General features: G+C 41.6%; 1 protein-coding gene across 6 annotated transcripts; it reads left to right on the forward strand.

Moving 5' to 3' along the window:
- The first annotated feature begins 6,408 nt into the window (after positions 1–6,408).
- Positions 6,409–23,657, forward strand: TMEM39B (transmembrane protein 39B). Of its 6 annotated transcripts, none has more exons than XM_034413330.3 (9): positions 6,409–6,818; positions 8,947–9,132; positions 10,861–11,080; positions 13,714–13,806; positions 15,429–15,583; positions 17,778–18,114; positions 19,144–19,331; positions 20,943–21,063; positions 23,116–23,657. In XM_034413330.3, the coding sequence occupies exons 2-9, from the start codon at positions 9,005–9,007 to the stop codon at positions 23,350–23,352; spliced, it is 1,479 nt and encodes a 492-aa protein (XP_034269221.1). In that variant the 5' UTR covers positions 6,409–6,818; positions 8,947–9,004; the 3' UTR covers positions 23,353–23,657. The 6 variants fall into 6 exon arrangements, with proteins under 6 accessions (XP_034269221.1, XP_087732849.1, XP_034269223.1 ...); XM_087876723.1 differs by having other exon boundaries at positions 6,662–6,818; positions 21,887–23,657; XM_034413332.3 differs by having other exon boundaries at positions 6,662–6,818; positions 8,947–9,115.
- Positions 23,658–23,870: the final 213 nt, after the last annotated feature.

A 23,870-nucleotide genomic window follows, 5' to 3' on the forward strand; every position in this document is an offset into this window, starting at 1 on the left:
GCCTCGGGACCCAGAGCTCTTAACAGTCAAAAGTAATTGCTTATGCTGGGGGCAGGCAGATGATTCGGTATGGCCCAAGAGGAAGGGGCATAAAACAGAACATTGCAAAGCTGGCCAATTCACACAGCCTCCTTAGTCACTGAATTCCTGTCTTCAAGGAGAAAGAACTTATCTCCTTTTGGGAAAAATCCAAGCTGCCATTGGCTATAAGGCTAAGTGGCTATTTGTTCCTGGACTACACCAGAATAGGTGGCTATGTAAAAATTGTGGCTTGTCTCTCTGATCCCTCCTTGGCCATTTTTTAAAATTCAATTTTCATTGGGGAGGAACTGCTTGGGGGTGAAAAAAAATATCCACTGTTACTGTCAAATTGCTCACAGAAGTGCATGATTGAGGGAAACTACTTTTAAAAACCAAAAACACAAAAAGTTGTTATTTGTAGATTGTTATTTTAAAAAAATGTAAATAACTGAATTTTCCGCAACGGTTTGGAGTCAGCTTTCAGGGTTTAATGTCTTGCTTGATGAAAAGATCGCCCCAACCCCCCTTTTAAAGGAAAATTATCGCAGGAGAATTCAGGATGTCTTAAAGCTAACATGCACCGAAAAACTCAAAAGGTAACCTAAATGTCTGATTTTAATAGCACATTTCTTTTACATAAACTGTGACGGCAACTTGGATAAACTATTTAGCGCTGAAATTCTTCAAGTGTTAACTTTAATGTAAAAGTTGGTAAAAAGAAAAAAAAGATGTTTTAAAAGTAGATAACTTAAAATATATCCACTTGCATCTGCATAAATTAGTAATAATGTTTTAATACTTGTGCTCTTTTGTCAATGTAATGAACTGTAAACCTTGGGCAAAAGCAAAAAGATTTAAATCTTAAATATAAATATGGATGTAGCTAGTCCTGTGTTTATCAACAAAATCCAAGTAAAAACTCAGCCCTTATTGACCCATTATTGCTGTTCACTATCTTAAAATGCCCATTTTTAGGTTTAAGTTGCATGTTTCCTTTCCCTGCAGCGTTAAATTGCATGCAAAAGTTATGTCAAAATTTCTTTCAAATTGCATGTGGGTGGTGCTGAGGAAACTTACCCTGTCTTTCCATTTGCAGGTAGCGCTTGACGGTTTGGGTGAAAGTGACATTTGATGAGAACATGTTGGGTACGTTATTTAACTTTTTGCTTGTCTGCTTTTGCAACCATATTCTTGCAGTTTGCATAGGTTATTTTTGCATTGGCTGTCATTAAAGTTTTAAGAGGTCTTAAATTACATCTCCCCATTTGAGTTGGCCTGACTACTCAATTCCTGCTAGGTCTGGAAATGGAGCTGGTTATCCCCCATTTTGGGGAGGATATGGCAGAAGCCCCAAAAGGGCTGTTTTGCAGTGGTGGGGTTTACCATCTAGAATGGCCTCTCAGTGGAGATTTCTTTTTTCTCAAATATTGTCTGTCTTCTGGAAAAAGCTGAAGATGGAAGTATTCTTTTCAAAGTACTTACCATATTTTTCGGAGTATAAGATGCAGCTTAGTTTTTTGGGAGGAAAATTAGGGGGGGGGGGAATCTGTTTACCAGGTATTCATCTGGCTAGCGTCCTTAGTCTGGTCAGCTTCAGCACATTAGTTTGCTGGATTTTATCCCCTACTTGGGGATAAAAAACAGCTACTAAAGCACAACCGATCTTTGGAGAGAGAAGCAATGAGAAAAGCAGGCAAACCACGGAGATCGCTTCACTCGCTAGCGCCTCCTTTGGGCTGAAAAAAAGCTTCACAGCTGAGAATCTGAGGGAGCAGGCAAAGCATGGAAAATTGCTTCACTGAAAAAAAGCTACATTCAGAATATAAGACGCACTCAAATTTTCAGCCTCTTAGGAGGGAAAAAAAGTGCATCTTATACTCCAAAAAATATGGTACTTGGATGTTATTAAGGCTTTATTTTAATTTAATATAATTCTTTAAATTTGTTTTACATATATCCCACCTTTATTATTTTTTACAAATAACTCAAAGCAGTAAACTTACGACTCCTTTGTCCTATTTTCCTGACAACAACCCTGTTAGGCTAAGTGTGTGATTGGCCCAAAACTCAAACTTACCGTCTCCTGGCAAATGGTTTAAATTCACTCAGCTTTCGTGCCTAAGGCAGGACTAGTACTCACCATTTCCAAGATTTCAGAAGACGTTGCTAACAATTCTTATTGGAAAGCCAATGAAATGAACAGTGTGCCATAAGGAGAGCACAAAATTGCATTTTGTTTCGTAAAGTTGGGGAAGTGAGATGGAACAGCTAAACAGAAAGGCTAACTCAACATTCAGTCCTGCTATATTGTTCCACCTACTTTCCTCTTTTTGAAATCTCATGCTCTAAGCCAGTGGTCACCAAGTGGTGGTCCGTGGTGGTCGGCAGAAAAATTATTTGCATTTTTTATTATTGCACTAAATACTATTTATCTTTTTAAAAAATTAATATTAGTGATCCATGAGATTTAAAATTATGAATTTAGTGATCCCTGAGGTCTGAAAGGTTGGTGACCCCTGCCAATATGCCAGGTAATCCCTGAAGATCAACGATAAGCATCAAAAAAGGGCACATTTTATCATTTGTGGTGGACTTGTTTCAAAGCAATAACATTTTGGGCAAAGATACACAGGTGGTTAGAAAAGATGATAGGAAAACATGTAGATTTTAAACCTGAATTGTTTTTATTAGGTATAATATCAGAAAAACCCGATAAGAAATGTATTTAATATTACATGTCTTAACAGCAGCAAGGATTATTTTTGCATGATAGTGGAAAAATGAAGATATACCACAAGATGAAGGTACTAGATAACTAGTCAAGAAGATTCCAGATTGTGCAGAAATTGATAGATTGACATCGAAAATTAAACAGAAAGAGGAGGTAGAATATTATCAAACATGGAATTTATTTTACCAATGGTTGGAAAAAACGGGTGGAGTTTAAGAATGTAATTTGTATTGTTAAGAAAATCATTTTTTTAAAAAAAAAAAGACCAATGATAAGCAAATTAGCTGTGGACCATCATTGTACAGCAAAGAGCATGGACCTGAATTCTTAAAAAGCTTGAACTCAGGATGATAGATAGTCCTTGACGTACGTCCATTTGTTTAATGACTGTTCAAAGTTATGATGGCACTGAATAAAGTTACTTATAATCTGTCCTAGCACTTTTGACCATTGCATTATCCCCATAGTCACAGGATCGAGATTTGAATACTTGTCAACTGGCATGTATTTATCACCTGATTGCTGTTTGCAACATTCCCAGGGTGTTGGGAGCAACAAGCAAAGACAATGGGAGAAACTGCTTTTGCTTAACAGCTGTGTGATTCTCTCAATGACTAGTAGAAAAGGTCGTATAATCTCTAGTGGATGGCAAGTCTCAACCTATAGTAGAGAAACTCCTTCTAGTGTGTGATTAAATCATGCTCCCCTTTTAAATTTCACATCGAAGTAAGAAAGTATGATAGCATTGAAATAGCGTAGTGAACTGTATAAAGAGCAGAAATATAATCAGACAGCTCTTGGCATTTCTAAGCAGTCTTTCTAAAACAGTTCCCAGTTAGAAGAACTCAAGTGCTAGGACCTGATGCTGTATCACTTAATCCAGAACAACAAAACAACATTGGATGCCAAAACACCATAAAAAGAAAGTGTACTGTACCTTTAAAACAAACTGTGCAAATCACCTTGCCTGGCTGGGAAAAAAAATGTAGGAATTATCCCACACAAACATGTAGGACCCCAGGTTGGAGAATAAACTTCAGAACATTATAGAATGGACTTTTCTCAGGTTGGCGGGAGAGTCAAGCCTTGCAGAGAGGGACTTTAAATGAATTAATACCAGAGCTTACTGACCAGTAGGTTTCAAAACCCAGTGCTACCGGTTCACTTGTTGTTGTGTTGTTGTTGTTTTGATGACCTCTGGGAGGGTGGGCGGAGCCTCCCGCCGTCGCTACCTGTTCGTCCTGAACCGGGGTGGACCCGGAGCAACCCACCACTGTTACAGCCAATTTATACATACCAATGGTCCATAAGCTTTTCTAAAAATGGCCACTATTTTGTTGTGTCTGCTCTTGGAGTATTTTTTTTTATATATATATTTTGCTCATTGCCTGGAACAATCTGTAAAAGCTTTGCACAGATGGACTGGTTTCCCTTTAATCAGGAATGGAAGAACCAACATCTTAGTGAATTCTTTGTAAGAAGTCTAGTAGCACCTTTTCTGACTAACACATTTTATCCAAAGGCATAAGCTTCCGTGACTACTTGCGATCAAAAGGTGCAGCTCACACAAACGAACGCCTTTGAATAAAATTTGAGTTGCAAAACTATACCAGACTCCTGATTTTTTTCTACCATAGACTAACATGACCCTCTTCCTACAATGATTTCTATATGGGTCTGAAGATGCAAGCTACCGCTTAAACTGAAAGTGACATCTCTCTCAAGTATGTAATGGAAATTAAAACATATCTTGGCGTCCAACATCCGATATCTTACTTTCACTGAATTTTCAGGGGCAATTTGAAAACATGAATATTGTGTTTTGGGGGCTCTGACTGTAAATCACTAAATTATACTGTGCCACTGATTAAGAACCATTGGCATGTAACTGTTGAACATAATCAAGAATTAAGTGCTATATTTTAGTAACACTTTCCATTTTTTTCCAAATAGGCGGAGTCTTCAAATCAAAGAAGATGACTTGGAAACAACTTTTATAATAGAACATATTTTATCAAGTCTTGGAGATTTTCCAAACTTTTCCAACTCTATGTGTACCGGACAGGACTTTAGGGAGGCTTATTTTATAATGTAATCTGAATAATTTGGTAACTAATTGCTCCATGCACTTTCATTTTTTAAAATAATGACTTTCTAAAAATTCCTCTTTTTATGGTTAGTACTGGAACAAAGGAGTGTGATTTGGATCTATTTTCATGTGCCATGATAGTACAGTACATTTGAATAAAGGTTCCTTTTTTTAAAAAAAAAAGTATGATTTTATGTTAGTCATTTCATGAGATGGGAGCATCCTATGGACATTCAGCTGAACTTTATTTTTAAATGATAATTCAGCCTTCATATGATCAGGCAAAACATTTATCACAGCATTGAAAGAAAGAATATGGAAAATAGAAAGTTTATTGTTACCAGGTAGGTAACAGAAAAAAATGGATTTAATTATAATTGCATAAATTATAATTATATAAGTATAATCTTTGAAATGAATGTAATTATTTCCACACAAACATTCTGGATGGGATGTTGAAAGATTCCTTCTGCCAAATAGTTCTTGGTCCTTCCTAACTTCTCAGGATTACTAGAAACAACTCAAAAAAAGGTTCATATATAGCACAGAAATTGAGCTTGGTACTTCTTTTTTTTCCGTTTCATTCACAGCTGTTGGAACAAAAGGTCATAATACTAGATATATTGCTTCCATTTTTATTATCTTTGCAATGTTTAACCCTTCGAAAAACAAATCTAGAGATTTAAACTATTTGTTTGAATCTGCTTAAATATTCAAAGGATGCACATATTTGTCAAGAAAGTAAATGTTGACTCCTGGCTGATCTAGTTCCTCACTTTTAAGGGATCAAACAGTGTTTGAAGTACACCTTCAAATCAAATATAAATAATCCAAATGGTCAAATACTCCTCCAAAAGTATAGAGAGCAGATGAGAGTCATGGGACCAAAAAATAGCATAAATGGCATTTAGTGTAAATGCACAGCTCTGGAAAATGCAAGTCGGTGATTCTAGTTATACGCAGGCAACATTTCCTGCTATATAATTTTTCACCGTAATTTAAAGCAAGTTATCTAAAGTTCAGGAGGGTGCGCTGAGTTTCCATTTTGGAAATCAAAAGAACTTTTATCTGTGGCCATTTTTGTACAGTACATCAAGAACAAAATGTTGGCATAAGACAATCACAGACCCAATGCTGAAATGCTGTCGGGATAGGAGCCAAATTGCAGTGCCAAAGACACTACAATTGTGGGAAGCAGCCAGCCTTAGTAGCCAACAGCTTCACTTCTGGAGAAAGATGGTTTCAGGAATGAAGAGTCTGAATTAAAAAGTAGCTTCATTCCTGCCGACTCCAGGGACATGTCTGCATAGCTGACTAGGCAAAAGTTTGCCAAATATTCCAGGCTATTAGTTGCCCAGCTTGGCTGGTGCTGTGAGATTTAATGGTGGGTCTCCCACCCGACACTGTTCAGGGTCCCAAGCTCATTGCACCTCTCCAACTGAGCTTTGCAAGGTAGACTGGTGAGCAGTGTTCCTCAACCTTGGCCGCTGGACGATGTGTGGACTTCAACTCCCAGAATTCCCCAGCCAGCAGAGCTGGCTGGGGAATTCCGGGAGTTGAAGTCCACACATCGTCCAGCGGCCAAGGTTGAGAAACTGCTGGTGAGGTAGGAGCGCCGCTTTGTCTAGACTGGAATCCTTGGGACGTGGGGTGCGGAAGTTGCATAAGGCGCCTTGGCTCCCGAGGCAAAACGGTTCCTTTAATCTGGCGCAATTGGGAGCGCGCAACTCCCCTTCTGCCGTTCGCGCTGGCATCCCATCAAAAGAAAGAGAACACTGGGCAAACCGCGTTGCGCGCGCATCCTCCTCCGGAGCTCCTCCCAAATTAAAGGGCGGGGCTCGCTCACGCGAGTCCCGCAACAAGGCCTTTTGTCTGTCGCCGGCCGCCGTCCCCTTCCCAGCGCCGAGAGCGCGGAGCGCCGCCGCCATCTTGTTTCCCGCGGCCGCCGCCGGAGCTGAACGATCCTGCTGACGATGGGTGAGGCGAAGGCGGCGGGAGGCTGCGCGTTGGGCCGCTTAGGGCTCCTGCTCCTCCGTCCCGGGGAGGCGGGGACTGTGGCGTTTCTCCGACCTCCGGGTGTTGCTGCTGCTCGGCAGCCGCGGCCTCCTCCGGCACGAGGATGGGCATTTCGCCCCCGTTCCGTCTCGCCCGCCCGGCTCCCTCCTCACGCGAGGCACGAGGGTCGCGCCGGCACAGACCTACGGGTCTGGCCGTGGCCTTTCTTGATAGCCTGAAGGCGGGAAATCTCGGGGCTCGCCAGGAGGGCCGCGGCGGGGGCGACGATTAATTACGTTTCTGCCTCCTCGCATCCCGGTGATTATTCAGGTGTTTTAACCCAGCGCGCCCCAGAATTGTTCAATAGGGTCCATAATGACGCCTTCCTTCGCCCAAATCGCCCCCCAAACGGTCGTTCTCCGCGAGCGTCTCTGCATCCCGATCCTCTCGACTCACCGGGGAAAGCCGTTACAGGTAGTCCTCGACTTACGACCACAACGGGGGGGCTTTTTTTTTTTTGTTGTGAGACATTATTGGTTAGGTGAGTTTTTGCCCCGATTTACGACCTTCCTTGCCACAGTTTAAGCGAACCCGCCGCAGTTGGTTAAGTTAGTAACCTGGCTGTTAAGTTGAATTTGGCTTCCCCATTGACTTTGCTTGCTGTCAGAAGGTTGCAAAAGGGGCGCAGGCCACGGTCATAAGTACGAAGCAGTGGCCGAGCGTCTGGATTTTGATCACATGATCGTGGGGATGCTATAAAGGTCGTAACCGAAAAACAGTCGTAAGTCACTTTTCTTAGTGCCATTGTAACTTTGAACGGTCACTAAATGAAACTGTTGTAAGTCAAGGACTACCTGTACAAATGGCTCCATTACCCCAGGATGTGCTCCAGCCACCCTCTAGGGCAGTTTTTCCCAACCTTGGGAACTTTTAAGATGTGTGGACTTCAACTCCCAGAATTCCCCAGCCAGCATGGCTGGCTGGGGAATTCTGGGAGTTGAAGTTCACACATCTTAAAAGTTCCCAAGGTTGGGAAAAACTGCTCTAGGGAGTTACTACTCCAGGTTTAAGGCTGTCTGCTCTATCCCGTGGTGCTTTGAGGGGCATCTTCGCTTGACAGTTCATTCCCTTCCTCCTCTATTTAACTGTGGACACTCTAAGGCTGTGTTCTTCAAACTTGGCCACTTTTAAGAGAAGTGAACTTCAACTCCCAGAATTCTCCAGCCAATTCATGTGTGGGGGATTCTGGGACTTGGAAGAACACACCTCAAGTTTGAAAAACACTGCTGTAAATGCTGCTGTATTGTGTGGATTCTTTTACACTGTTGGGGGAAGGGGGGGTTATTCCTGATTCTGTGAAATGGAGATAAAAGTGTTTTGGAATGAATGATTATAAATAGTTTGGGTCTGTTTTGCACCCCATTTTCCCCCAAGATAGGAGTTTTTTCTCCCGTTCAGAATTTTATATATATATAAAACAGGCTACATGAGAGCAAGTGGCCCCAGGAAAATGAGATATTTAGAAACCAGTTTTGAATGTTTAAATGTAGCAGTGCTATTTTTAGACCCATGTGCAAATATTCCCGAAGTGATAAAATATTCAAAAATTGTAACAGGATTACTCAAAATCAGTGCACAGATTTAGTTGCATCATTAGGGTATGTATGTATCTGTGTGAAGCAACTCTAGGACTGTTTATAAGTAGAACTCATTGCAGCTTCCCACAATTTGGTACTCTTAGCACATTATTAGACAATAGTTCCCATTTTTCCTAGCCAGCCATTGAAGCGGGAGATCATCAGGTTAAGAAATGGCAAATGGATATGTGAAACATGCTACTGTAATATAATGAATAAAAGTGAAATTAGCTTCATGAAATCTATAGTTTTAACTTTGAGCCTGATGTATCTGCAGTTTAGGAAGAATTTTATCATGTTCCAGTCATCATTCTTGTACAGATTGCTAAGATGTTTATGTTATGTGTAGATTTGATATTTGTGCACCAACCCCTCATATGAGATGCTTTTCTTGAAATGATAAACCTATTCAGAGCTTTCCAGATATTCTAGGAATTATTATAACAATGGAGGCCTAACATTTTCATTTCCAGTTCATAGAATCAAAGAAAACATTTGAGGAGCAGGGCTGCCCTCTGATTGCCAGGGGTTATGGCAGGGGGAAGAAGGGGACCTAACCGGACATCCTACTGCCGCAATCCTCTCTGTGAAACTGGAGCTCCTGGTGGTGCCAGCCACTCCACAACTTCTTCAGTCACTAGTGTGCGTTCACGTACCAGGTACAGCTGTGCTACAGACAGTTCTATGAAATCCAGAGGCCCAGTAAGAAGTCCCATTTAAACACTTCGCTTTGTTGGGAAATAAGAGTATGGGGCAAGACCTTGACAATGTGTAGATGTGAGCTTATAATGATTGTAAATCCTGCCTAATTTACATAATACTTGACTAAGAATTATTACACTCTCGATACTATAGTTTAAGAGAAGTTGTCCCAGGGTGATTTGCAATAAAACATTTCCCACTTTAAGGCTACGTGGGGGGGGGGGGGGGCAAAGTTCTTGTTGAAACAAATGTAAAACAACAACAAAAAGTGTTTTTCTCTGGTATTCACATCCTGATCAATGGTGATGAGCCAAGGAAGATTAGTACAATGATTCACTGTTTTCATGGTAGCTGGTTTTAATATTCTTCACACCTTTAAAATAATCACTCTTTAATTTGATTTGGAAATTATTGATGACCAGATGTAGATGCTAAATATTCCTCTGGTGGTAGCTTCTACACCATCTTAAAATATATCTGTGCTTAGAGGGCTGTCGCTAGTTCTCTTGGTTTTAATTGTTCTGCGTAAACTGCCTTGAGATATACAGCAGACACTATATAAATGATGCAAGGCAAATACTTTACCTTTATTGTTGCTTTTAATAGCAAGTGGTAAAGAGAGGATGATAGTTCTAAACAGTCTTTAAATGACATTGTAATAGTATGAGCAAAGAAACAAATTGGGCATGAGAATGCTAATAAAGTAGGAGAAGGAGCAGTGGGCAAAATAGACTTGTAATCCTCAACTTACAACAGTTCATTTAGTGACCATTCGAAGTTACAGTGGCCCTGAAAAAGTGGCTTATGGCCATTTTTAAAATCATTGCAGCATCCCCATGGTCACATGAGTAGAATGCAGCCGCTTGGCAACTAGCTCATATGTATGACGGTTGCAGTTTCATGAGATCCCCTTTTGGCAACTTCTGACAAGGTCAATGAGGAAGCCTGGTTCACTTAACAACCATGTTACTAACTTAATTGTGGTGATTCACTTGAAAACTGTGGCAAGAAAGGTGGTAAAATGGGGCAAAACTTGTTTAACACATGTCTCACCTAGCAACAGAAATTTTGGCCTTAATTGTAGTCATAAGTCAAAAGACCACCTGTAAAGCCAAATTAGATTTCTGGAAGTTGAATAAGTAAAATAGATACCAGAAAATTACCAAAGTTCCTGAATGCACATAAACCTCTCTAATCGCTTGCTCAAACAATTACAGGCGCTTGCTCAAAACAGGGCATATTCCTCCAAGGTAACTAGGAAGTAACAACCACAAAGTCTGACTTGTGCAAATCTCTACTTTATTAACTGTGTTGTCTCACTGTGAGCAGAAAATTTAATCCATGTTATCAATAATAAGAATGGCACTTGATATTATTGGCCAGCATTTATTATTTATTTGTATCCTCAAGGTAAAGATTGTTACCCCACCCTATTGTTCAAATAAACTTAGCTTAAACTGATCATGTGGTGTTCACTTATCAATTGGGTCATTGGGAGTTATCCCCTTCAGAGTAAGGCACATGAATGTTTACGAATCTCTTTTTTTATTATTATTAAAAAGTTTTAAAAAGTTTTACAAATGTTTTCCCCTCCCACCTCTGCCCAAACCCTCCCACCCCCAACTTCCCAGAGCAAAACTACGAATCTCTTTTTTGAGTTGACATATTTTGTTTTCCTCTTGCAGGAGCGGTTCAGGGACAGGTCTTTCCAGCCCTCCTTTGGCCACCCAAACAGTGGTTCCCCTCCAGCATTGCAAGATCCCAGAACTTCCCATTGAGAGGAGCATCTTGTTTGAACTCCAGCTCTTCTTCTGTCATCTTATTGCTCTCTTTGTCCACTACATAAACATCTACAAAACAGTCTGGTGGTACCCACCATCTCACCCTCCCTCCCATACTTCATTGGTGGGTATTTTATATCTGATTGCCTGTTTGCAAGATCTTAAAGTCACAATTATAAAACTAGAAAAAATACTGCTGCCTTAATATTGTGAGAGATGACATCCAAAGGCATCAAGTTGGAGAAAATGATTGCCCAAATTTCTTCTTAAAAGACTTCAAATAGTTCAAATACTAAACTTAAGAGTATAGAAATGTGATGTATAACGGGGTCTGCTGTGAGTCTTGGGGAATGTATAAAGGCTGCCAGTGAAAGTTATATTTTTCTTAAATCTAGTCTCTAAATTAATATTAACCTTCTTTGCCAGTGTTTCTCAACCTTGATCACTTTAAGATGTGTGGACTTCAATCCCAGAATTCTCCAGCCAGCTAAACCCTGTTCTATATTATTTGGGCTTAATCATTCTAAAAACTGTTAATGTTAATTTGAAAGGTCTGATAAAAAAGCAACAGCTGAAGAGGAGCCTGGGGCTGCACCCATGGGAGCATGCATGCTCGGGCCCAGCAACTACGTTGCAGCATAAACTCTGATGCACTTCATAAGATATGTCAACCATTATAATGAGAGGAAAGTTTTGTATACCTATGATCTGAAGACAGAGAGCAGTGGCAATGCCTTCCTGATACCCATTTACAAATATATAAATATATTTATATATTTATGTATATAAATATTCATTTGTGAGCTCAATTATATAGGCAGTATGATAAGAAATCTTTGCCGTCTGTGTAATCCAGTGTTTCCCAACCGTGGCAGCTTTAAGGGGTGGATTTCAAGTCCCAGAATTCCCCAGCCAATCATCCTGGTTGAGGATTTCTGGGAGTTTTTTTGTTTTGTTTTTTTAATTTGATTTATATGCCGCCCTTCTCCGAAGACTCGGGGCGGCTTACAATGTGCTCAGCAATAGCCTTCATCCTTTTGTATATTTATACAAAGTCAGCTTATTGCCCCCACAAACTGGGTCCTCATTTCACCTACCTTAGAAAGGATGGAAGGCTGAGTCAACCTTGAGCCTTGGCGAGATTCGAACCCTACAGTAATTGCAGGCAGCTGGGCTTAATAACCAGCTTAATAACAGGGTGCCTTAAGAAGGATGGAGTTGTAATCTCCATCCTTCTTAAAGATGCCAGTGTTGAGAAACACTGTTCTAATCTTTGGCAAATAATTTCAAACTGTTTATGAATTCTACTCAGGTTTTTATTTGGTTGCTCAGAAACATTTATCTTGGAGTCAGTAACCAGGTATCTGAGACAGTCCCCTATGGAATTGGGGATATCCTTAATTTCAGGATGAAGTTCTGTTCTGAAAAAGAAGTCTATGTAGCCAGATACCTGAAAATCTGGAAGAGCTGAATAGCTGGAAGGCCAGAAACAGTGGGGCACCCTCTGTCTGTTTCTGGAACTGGTGCTATAATACTGTGTAATATATTATATAATAAGTAATAAGTGCTGATATAACTCCAACGGATAATTACATAGAATTGCAGAAAAAACAATTGGCAACCAGCCTGCCTTCCATAGAAGACCTGTATATGTGTGGGTCAGAAGGAGGGCTGAGAAAATACCAACAACCCCTCACATCCTGGACATAAACTGTTTCTAGTCTTCCCCTCAGGATGCCACTATAGGGTATTGGATACCAAAACAACTAGACACAGAGACTAGTTCATCACTTGAATACCTCACAGTATTGTCTCACAGTAATCCTCACAGTATTGTCTTGTGTCTTAAATATATTTAGTCATGTTGTATTGCTGTAGTATTATCTTTCTCTTCTTCTCTACCATCCCTCCTATTGGTATCCTTATTATGATTATTACTACTGTGTTGCTTTGCATGTACATTAAGAGCTTCTGCACCAGAGACAAATTTCTTATGTGTCTAATCACACTTTTGACCAATAAAGTATAAAGTAAGTAAAGTAAGCCAAAATATACAAGGCAACTCTCCTCATTTTATGTCTGGTTGTTCTTAGTGCCAGAGAAGGTCAGGAACAAACATGGTTAGATTCAGACATTGTAAATGTAAATTGCGTATTGAGCTATACATCTGCAAGGACATAACAGTATATGACAGTCATTTCAAAGACTTCCTTTGAATACAGCTCAGAGAAGCAGATACAGTTAGTCCTTGATTTACAACCATTTATTTAGCAAATTTTCAAAACTACGACACTGAAAAAAGTGGTCATCTTGCCTATGGCTTCACAGCATCCCCACAGTCACATGATCAAAATTTGGGGGCTTGATCAGCAGCATCTATTTGTGACTGTTGCACAGTCCCCTAAGTCATGTGATTGCTATTTACTACCTTCTCGGCCAGCTTCTGACAAGTGAAGTCAGTGGGGGGGAACCAGATTCACTTAATGACCATGTGATTCATTTAACAACAGCAATGATACACTAAGTAACCATGGCAAAAGAAAGCTTGTAAAATTGGGCATTATTCACTTCATAACCAGCTGCTTAGCAGTAGAGATTCTTATCCCAATTATGGTTATAAATCAAGGATTATCTGTATACGCACAGCTTTATTTTCCTATTTTTTTCCTAAGACTCTCAGGGAATTCTTACTTCTTTTTGGCATTTGTTAGATTTCTGTTCCTAGGTTAACCATAGTCTTGTCTTTCCTTCTTGCAGAATTTTCATCTCATTGATTTCAATGTTCTGGCAGTGACAACGATTGTTCTGGCAAGAAGATTGATAATTGCTATTGTGAAGGAAGTGAAAGAGGTAAAGTTGTGCCACTTGGGTCAGAGATGTGGGAAATTACTGCTTCCGATTATCCTTTGGCTGCTGCTTCTTATGTCACCAGCAACTCTGCCGTCAGTAACTTTCACTAGTTCCAGGAGCTTTCCACAAAATGCCTAGCCACGGGAAGGAAGTGTTGCCTCCATCCCACAAACAGTCAAGCACATCTGGGAAAAAATGTTCAGAAAAGGAAGGTTGGCTCTCGTGTTCCTGCTCCCTTGTAAGCTGTTGCTGGAGAAGGGAACAGTAGTCCTTGCTTAATGACTAGTCACTTAGCAACCATTCAAAGTTACAACAGACCCTCCGAAAACCCAGTTCTGGACCCAGTTCCAGAATTTTTGACGGCCATACACAGAACCTATGGTCACATGATCACATTTTGGATTCTTGGTAACTGGCTCACATGTACAGCTGTTTGCAGCATCTCATCACATGACTAATTTTCAGCATTTTTTGCCAGTTTCTGGCGTTTACTTCCGATTCCTGGCCAAAAAAAAATGCTGATTGGATAAAACGGATTTATTTAATGATCAGGATGTTCACTTAACAGCCACTACAAAAATGTTATAAAATTGGATGCAGTCACATGATGATCTGCTTGATGACTGCCATGAGTTATGATCATAATTCCAGGTTCAATTACAGCCATAAGTTGAGGACTAACTATAGATATTCAGCGGATGATCTCCCTTGAGAATATTTTTGGGCACAGCTGGCTAGCGGTGAAACTAGATTTAGCTCCTGAAGAACATCAGAGTTGCCCTGCCAGAAGCCACTTTCTTATGCACAAAATATATTGAACTAAGCATAGGAAAAGGCAAAATAGGCCCATTTTTGTCCTTTGCCACCCACCCCCATCAAGGAAAATTGACCAAGATCCTGCTGCCCACTCCAGTCTGGATGCCACCTCAGAGGCACACGTAACCCATCTAATTTCTTTCCAGGGATGATGGGATTCCAGACCCCCCCCCCCCCCGCAATCCAGATATTTGCCTTATATATTGCAATCCTAAGCATGTTTATTCAAATCTAAATTCAAATCTAAGTCCTTATAAATTGAGTGGGCATAGACTTGGGAATTACAGTCCCTCAGAAATCAAATCAGCACCTAGAATTCTGGAGCATTGTTCATTTTCCTCCTAACCAGAAGTATTGTCTTTTTCGGAGTATAAAATGCACCTTTTTCCCCCAAAAAAGAGGGTGAAAATCTGGGTGCGTCTTATACTCCGAATGTAGCCCTGCCCAGCTTCTCAAATGGAAGTTTCAGAGGCTGAACAAAGCATCAGAAAAGAAGTTTCAAAAAAGAAGCCCCCAAACAGAGCTTCAGAGGCTTTTTTTCTGAAGCTCTGTTTTGGAGGCTTTCAGAGGCAGGAAAAAAAGTTTTTCTGAAACAGTTCCAGAAGTTTCAGAGGCAGGAAAAAAAAGCAAGGCACACAGCTCACAACCAACAAACCTGTTGCTAATATTCACCTCTGGGTATTCCAGAAGGCTGATCCACCTGCCAATCAGCTTTTCTCTTATTTTCCTCCCCAAAAACTAAGGTGCGTCTTGTACTCCAAAAAAATACGGTAGTCAAATCCTTGTTTTTTTTGTTGTTCCTTTAGGCTTCTCATACGGGAAAGGTCTCTTTGCCACGCTCCATCTTCCTTGTCACTATGCGCTTTGCTGTCCTAACAGGTGCAGGCTGGAGCCTGTGCCAATCTATTATCCACCTCTTCAGATCATACTCGCTCCTCAACCTCTTGTTCCTATGTTATCCGTAAGTACCAAAAAAGAGCGCTTGATTGTTCTTTATTATTTTTATGAATAACTCAACAATACTTCTTTCTCCTTCTGTGAGCTGAGTTGGGCTAAGAGAGAGAATGATTGGCCCAAACTCACCCAGTCGGCTTTCATGCCTAAGGCAGGATTAGAACTCAGTCTCACGCAGTGGTGGGATTCAAATGTTTTAACAATCAGTTCTCTGCCCTAATGACTGGCTGTGTGGGCAGGTGGCTGGGTGGCCGTGGCCAACTCAGCTCAGAGACTGGACAGCCTTTTCTCTGAAATGGTATAGGGTCCTCCCTCCCCTCCCTCTCAAGGTCACTTCTAAGTGTTATTGTGTTATTCTGACACCTTTACCAGGTCCTCCACTCAGATTTTGGCATCCTCAGTTTTCCTGCCTGAGCAGGGGGTTGGACTAAAAGATCTCCAAAGTCCCTTTCAGCTCTGTTATTCCTGAGCTAAGTAGCTAAGGCCCTCATTGGGATCCTCTTCGCTTTTGCTCCCTGAGGACTAATGAGCTGCATTCATTTTAATAAGATTTTTAGAAACCTGCAGATGAAAGTTCTTCATGTCTCCTTACCCTGAAGACCCAATTTCATTTGGAATTTAATACCAAGCTGATTGCCCTTTTGGCATTTCTCTTGATACTTCTCCAAAATGTACCCCCCAAAAGCCTGCTCCTCTCCCTCTCCCTCCCTCCCTCCCTCTCTCTCTCTCACACACACACACAATTTAAGCAAATTCCCTTGTCTTTGAGAGTTTAGAATCATAGGCTAGAAGAAGGTACCTTGGAGCTCTTATAATTCAACCTTCTGCTCAAGGCAGAAGGCCTCATACATACTTGCGGGTTCGCAGACATGCCAGCTTTGGCTGCAAGAACTGCAGGCAGCCTTCCCGGCCACACACGTCTTCCTCCTGCCACCCCATGTGAGGCGGGAGGCCCGAGAGAAAGCGCCTGGTCTGGGCACACAGCCCTCCACAACAGAGCCCTTCCCGGGAAGCAAAGCATGGTTTGGATAAACTGATCCGTCCTGAAGGTGAGCTCCAGAGGAGTGGTGCAGCAGTGGCAGCAGAAGGCGAGCTCCATTTATTCATAGCTATTTCAGGTGCTTTAATCCATTTTTAGTCAGTAAGATAGCAATACCTCTCTTCCTTGCCTACTAAGTTTGCTTTTTTTCAGTGAGGAAATGGCAAAAAAAGGGGGGAAAATTATAAGAACCTTTATTGTCACTTTTTGTGAACACACTGGCACACATTGAAAAATGAAATTCTTATTATACAATATAATCCAATTGTAATGTTTCTCTTTGCTCATCCTTGTTCAAATCTTGTTGATAGACTTGTATATCTCCAAAATATATTGAGCCAGAACCTAGCTTTAACAAAATGTATTCTTTTACAGGTGGCCCCACTTAACAATGACTTGTTCAGCAACTATTCAAGCTTGTGATGGCACTGAACAAGTAGTTCTTACTAGTTCTCAGTGCTCAGTTTGCTGTCATGATGTTGCAGCCTCCAGAAGTCACATAATCATTAATTCTGACCTTTGCTGGCTTCTTACAAGCAAATTCAGTGAGGAAGCAGACAGGAAGTCTCAAATGGTGACCAAGTGACATCCTTGCTTCTTAATGATTGCTCTGGATTCCTTTAAGGACAGCCACCAGGAAGTGCTGGACCTGCCATTGCTAAGCTGTCACGTGATATCACAGTTTATGACTGCATTGCTTAGCGACAGAAATTCTGGTCCCAGATGATATCATTAACTGAGGACCACCTGTATTAAAGAATGAAGCATTTGTAGTCCTCCAAATGATTTTGGGTTTCCATTACTTTAATATCCAGTTGTTTTGGTCAGTGGCCAATGAAGACATAATTGTCCTCTTCTGGATATTTGATGACTGTATTTTAACAAGTTATTCTATCTACGCCAGAATAAGCATTGTGTTATCTTACTTGTAATTTCTTTAAATTACTATAAACAAATCTCTGACATTAAGCAGGCCACTTCCCAGTCTCTCGCTTGACTTGTTTTACAGTCTTGTTAGTAGAGGAGCAGATTCATGTTAGTTTCAGTAAGAACTTTAAAATGAATACCATTTAGATTATAAACTGCTCAGTGTTTGGAAAGTAACATGGACAATGACTATAACTTCATAAAAGTTACTTCAGAATTGTTCTCCTCTTTCAAGGTTTGGCATGTACATCCCCTTCCTGCAACTAAACTGCGATTTTCGTAAGAGCGGCTTCTTCTCTCCTGTGGCCAGCATTGGCCCTCGTGACACAGGGGATGTCAGCTTGCGGGGAAAGGACTACCTCTCTGTTCTCAAGGAGACTTGGAAGCAGCACACTCGGCAGCTCTACAGCATGGAGACTATGCCCACCCATGCCTGCTGTCTCTCCCCAGATCTGATCCGCAATGAAGTGGAGTATCTGAAAGTGGATTTCAACTGGCGCATGAAGGAGGTGCTGCTAAGCTCCATGCTCAGTGCCTATTATGTGGCCTTTGTACCAGTGTGGTTTGTGAAGGTAGGTGGTTGTGGACTGGGGCTCCTGCAGGACAATTCAGTTGTGGAGAGGGGAGGGTAGACCTCTCAGTCAAGGTTGGGCCAGTTCCAAAAAGGAATTGCTTCTCCCTTTCTAAAAGGGAATGGGCCCTTTTTCTGGAAGTTTTATTTATTTATTTATTATTTATTTATTAATTTTATTTCTATACCGCCCTTCTCCCGAAGGATTCAGGGCGGTGTACAGCCTGATTAAAAGCACAAAGACAGGCAAAATTTTAAAATTATTAAAATTATTAAATGATAGGCTCAATTTAAAACCCCAAATTTAAAATCCCATTTTTAAAAACCAAGTTACTCTTCTGTGTAGTTCAGAATCAGGAGGTTTTATCCTGTTCTGTTTTTCTTCAGCACCATAAATTTAGGGATCTCAGATATGGGTTGAGACCATGGCGTTATGACCCAGTCATGGAAAGGATGTCAGGTTTGATGTCTTGCTCAAACCCACCATTATTGAAAGTTAGTTCAACAGTTATTTTTGTGCCTTGGGCGAGATGGTACAAATTTGTTTATTGTTTTAGAGCAGGGGTATCCAATCTTGGAAACTTGAGGGCTTGTGGACTTAAACTCTACCTGTTGGAAGTCCATAGTCTTAAAGGTGCCAAAGTTGGACAACCTTGTTATAGAGGCAAATTTTGAGATAGTTCACATATATCATCACATTTTACCACACAGTAAATGCTTTTGTGGTTTTATTTATAAATCTATTTTGAAGTCATCCTCCAGACCAGATTTTAAGATCAAACATATTTGACCTACTCTGGTCTCCAGAACCACCGTGTAATAATAAAGAACTTTAGAAGTTAGACAGCCTTGCTGGATCAATCCCAGTGCTGTAGACTTCCACAAATAATTCCCATTTCCCACTCATCAAAGAGCTGTCCTTTGGTTAACCAGGATACTTTGGGAAAATGCAAGAATAGTTTGGAAAGTACAACTGTGGTCCTCATTTTTTTTTCCTGTTTGTTCCTGATCTCCCCTTGCTTTTCCACAGAGCACGCAGTATTACGACAAGCAGTGGTCTTGCGAGTTGTTCCTGTTGGTCTCCATCAGCACGTCCGTCATCCTCATGCAGCACCTGCTGCCTGCCCGCTACTGCGACCTCCTGCATAAAGCTGCCGCACATCTGGGCTGCTGGCAGAAGGTCGACCCTTCTCTTTGCTCCAATGTGCTGCAGCATCAGTGAGTGGCCTCCATCTTTCAGAAATCCATTTCTCTGTCCTTCTAGGCAGTCAGAAACTCAGGTTGTACGAAGCAGACTTCCTAAACTTGTCCTCTTTGAGGTTTAGGGTTCCCAATTCTCAGAATTGGCAGTTGCAGCCTGGAGGTACCAAATGCCGCATTAAGCAGTGGAAGGAAAAGGTAACATGTCTCTCAAGTTTGGTCTAATCTGGTGTCTCTTTTTTAAGCAACATTTTAACCATTTTAAAAAGTCCAACTAGCTAAATGCTACTTGGGGCCTGACAAGCTGGCATAAAGGCCAAGTCCTCCTGCTCATAGCCTCTATTCCCTCTTTTTCCCATTTTCTATGGGGCTCTCCATGGCCCTCCTAGGATCCTTTAAAAAGCACCAACTAAATCTGAGGAGCCTTCTGGTACTGAGTCTACTGTGAAAGGCCCATAAATAATGTCCAACTTGGGGTGGGGAACTGGCCATCATAAAAAGAAGCTTTCTGTGACATTAGAAATTGTGCAGTGGCTGCACTTGTGTGCCATGTCTGGCCAGCACAGCCCTTTACTTCACAGGTATGTGTTCATAACATTAGTTCACTCTCTGTACTTTTTGTCTTGAAGAAGCCCAGCTTGTTTAATTTCAGTGTGTTGCTCTAAACTTGCAGGAAGTTATATCTCAATGCAATATAGGTAATCCTTGATTTATGACCATTATAGAACCTCTGCCCATCACAGTCATAAATCACGGTGATTGTAAAACGGGTCACCCATTTGACCGACCCAATTTTATTAACTTTCTATGCGGCAGTTATTAAGTGGCCGCCATGGTGGTTAAACAAACGAATGGTTCACTATGGGACAGTTTTGCCAGAAACCGGAAATGCTGGTTTCCTGCAAAATCTTCATAAAATATAGGCCTATGACTGCAGGATGCAGCAAAAGACTCTAAATGTGGGACAGTTCCCAAGTGCCCCGACATGTGGTCATGTGACTGCAAGGGAGCAGTTGTCAGAGTTTCAGACCAACGTTGTAAGTACCCCCAGTGGAGATTCACTGTAACTTCAAATACAGGTAGTCCTCGACTTACAACAGTTCATATAGTGACTGATCAAAGTTAAAATGAAAAAAGGGATTGATGACCATTGCAGCATCTCCACGGTCACATGATCCAAATTCAGATGCCTGGCTACTGGCTCATGTATGACAGTTGCAGTGTACCAGGGTCACGTGATCCCCTCTTGTGACCTTCTGACAAGCAAAGTCAATGGGGAATGCAGATTCACTTAACAACCACATTACTAACTTAACAAATGCTGTAATTTCACCTTTCAGTTCCAATCCAGGAGCCCTCAAACAGTCGCATTCACGACAAACCATTTTATACCAAATTTATATTTTGCTGATAAAGAAATAAAGGGAGACTAGTGTAGATCTATTTCAAGCTTTTTAGCTTTCATTCTGCCCAGCATATCCCAGTAAGAAAACAAACCCTGTGCTGCTTGGCAGTCCTCTCTCATCCCCCTTGGAAGTCAGTGCCACCAAACTGATGATTAGCAGCTGGGAAAGGCCCGGTTCCTTCTTCTGCTCCTTCCATCAGATGCCTGTTGAATATATTTTTCAGGTGGACGGACGAATGTCTGTGGCCACAGGGGGTGCTAGTGAAACACAGCAAAAACGTCTACAAAGCGGTGGGCCACTCCAACGTGGCAGTGCCTTCGGATGTCTCCCACTTCCGCTTTCACGTAAGCTGCTCTCCTTGTACAAACGTTGATGGTGGATGGCTGCCATTTTGTCCTGCCCTTCCTCCACAGTGGTTTGGCCTCTAGTGACCGCATGAGTGCAGCCAGTGGTTTGCTAAGGGATTTTTTTTTTTCCTTTTAAGCATCTTACAAGCCCCGGGGTTTCCTGCTGGTCTCCCAACCAGGAGTTAACCAGGCCCCATTTTGCTTAGCTTGTAGCCCAAAGGATTCTGGATGAGTGTTGCAGAGGCAGCTTTCGCCTATAGGCCTCTGAGCCTTCTATGAACAGAGGATGATGTTCTTTTCGTTGGCACTCCAGCCAGGAAAGCTATTACTGGGAATTTTCTATAGCCTCTATTCCTTCTTTATTATTCACTAGCTGATAACCTGGTGTTGCCTGGGTATTTGTTTATCCCATTCCTGTATTAGACAGGAAGAGCAACTTCACCCTGAGCCCTGATTTCAGGGATAATTAAATTAATTACAAATGTTTTCCCTGTGCCCCCAGAAGCATCAAGTAAAATGATATCACCTTGTTGTTTTGCTAGCTGATCCATGATCATTTGGAGTGCTTTTTGTCTGATCTTGATTTAGAAGTGGCTTCCTTTCCACGATAGATGCACTAAGCTGTTCGACATTGTAGTTTTTTTCTTGTATGTAATCTGCATGAAGTACGTCATGTCGATCTCATAGTGGTGCAGGCAGGGCGAGTTGCAGTAATGTTTTATTGATCATGGCCATACATTTGTCCTCAAAAATAATCAAAGCCTTGTTGAAAATGTCCAGACAAATGTAATTTCTAATGTTGGATTTTCCCCCTTACCAGAGGGAGCCCTCTTGTGGAGTACTGTGAAGACGTTACCATGGCAACTCCACTATGCTGTACAGTAGAAGCCATTTTAAGGCAGTCCAGCAGCAGCCATTTTAAGGCACAACAGGCTGTATCTTAACAGAACGCACACCCCGAGGGTTGTTAGGGGTGTTTTACCCCCACACAGTATTTCTTTCCAGAGAGTAAGTCATTTGTGTACCAAGTTTGGTTGAAATTGCTCGAGGCATTACAGAGTGATGCTGGAACACACACACACACACACACACACACACACACACACACACACACACACACAGCCATTTTTATATATTTAGATTTTAGGGTGTTTTTCAATTCTGAAGTTTGAACGTTAATTTAAAAGCATGCCAAGACGTTCATCATTTGCCCAAAGAAGACAAAATGAGGAACTTAATTCTGCCATCACCAGAAAGGCTTGGCGGTAACTTTCTAATTGAAAGAGAAGCCCAGAGAAGAGAGCCAGTGATGCCACTGTTAACAACAGGGAGTTCTTCAGAATTGGGAGTTCCAGGACTTCTCTTTGTGAAAATGAAAGCTGCCTTGCACCTGCATGTTGTGTTGACAAAAGGCTGGTTTTATCAGTAAACCTTTTTTCTGGGCTATTTGCCCATTACTCTTGTAGCTGATCTGAAAACCACAGGCTAGTTGGAGGATACTCTCCAATTGTTGACAAAAAAACCAACCCTGTCAGTAAACACAGTTGCCCATAGCTTAGAATGCGCCTTGGTATTCCTCTGTTGGGCACTGCCACGGTTCCCACAAACTTCTCTGTGCCCTTTTTCTGTGTTGTCATCCATAGTTTCTCAGCCGCACCCTGACAGCCAAGAGAGCAACACAGCACTGCTTAAATAAAAAATAATTTGTATTTTTAAGGGTTCCACTCCCCCAAAGTCCCATTTCCCTTTTGCAATTTTGTAAGATTGATGGTGAGAATAGCAAAAGATCTGATGAAGATTTGAGATATTTACTCTGAATTTTTAACTTTTTAGATTCTGTTTTGGTTTGACTAGTCCCTTTGAATGCTCACCAGAGCAAAACGGTGGGGTATAAATAAAATAAAGTAAGAAAGACGTGAATGTTAAATAATGCAATTTTACTCTGGTGCTTGGATTGGGGACATCCACAGTACCTTTGTGAAGTCCAGACCTTCACTGGGCACCAGGAACTGCAGGCTGTTCACCCAAAGGAACCTCTCTTCCCTCTAGTTTTTTTTCAGCAAGCCTCTGCGGATCTTGAACATCCTGCTCCTCCTCGAGGGGGCTGTCATCTTCTATCAGCTCTACTCACTGGTGGTCTCTGAGAAATGGCACCAGACCATCTCGCTGGCCCTGATTCTCTTCAGCAACTACTATGCTTTCTTCAAACTTCTGCGGGATCGCTTGGTGCTGGGGAAAGCTTACTCATACTCTGCCACCAGAGAGACTGATCTGAAGCTGAACTGAGGGCAAGTTGCAGAAGGTAACGGAGAACAGCAGCTCCGAGCATTGTTGAGGGCTACCCGAGACTGCATCGAGGGGCCCCTCAGCTGCCTGCCCTGCCCTGCAGGAGAAGCGTTTCCTCACTGGGTCACGGAGCATGCTGGAGCACGGGGCTTGAGAATCATGCAGTCAGGCCGGCCCTGAGCTTTGTATGTCTTTTTTACCATTTCTTTTGGTTTGGTTTTGCTTTGGTAAGGAAAATATCTTATTTTTATACTCTCAATTTCTGTCAGCCTGTTTTTGTGGAGCAGTAAGAGCTGTAACAACCACCCAGTCTTACGAGTATTTCTTGCTGGTGTTCTGGGCTGCCTGAGGGCTTGTTGGGGGTGTCTGCATTTGTAAGAATTTTCATCTTAGCAAAAAACATAAGGTCTGTAATCCGAACTGCAGTCCTTCCTCTGCTCTCTCCCCCAGCTTCCATAGAAAACAACCTAGCACTGTAGGTTCTTGATGGCAGGCAGTCCTGTAAATCTTTACAGCAG

Source organism: Pantherophis guttatus, chromosome 10 (assembly GCF_059756535.1).
Source record: "Pantherophis guttatus breed Tessera chromosome 10, ASM5975653v1, whole genome shotgun sequence".
NCBI lineage: Eukaryota > Metazoa > Chordata > Lepidosauria > Squamata > Colubridae > Pantherophis > Pantherophis guttatus.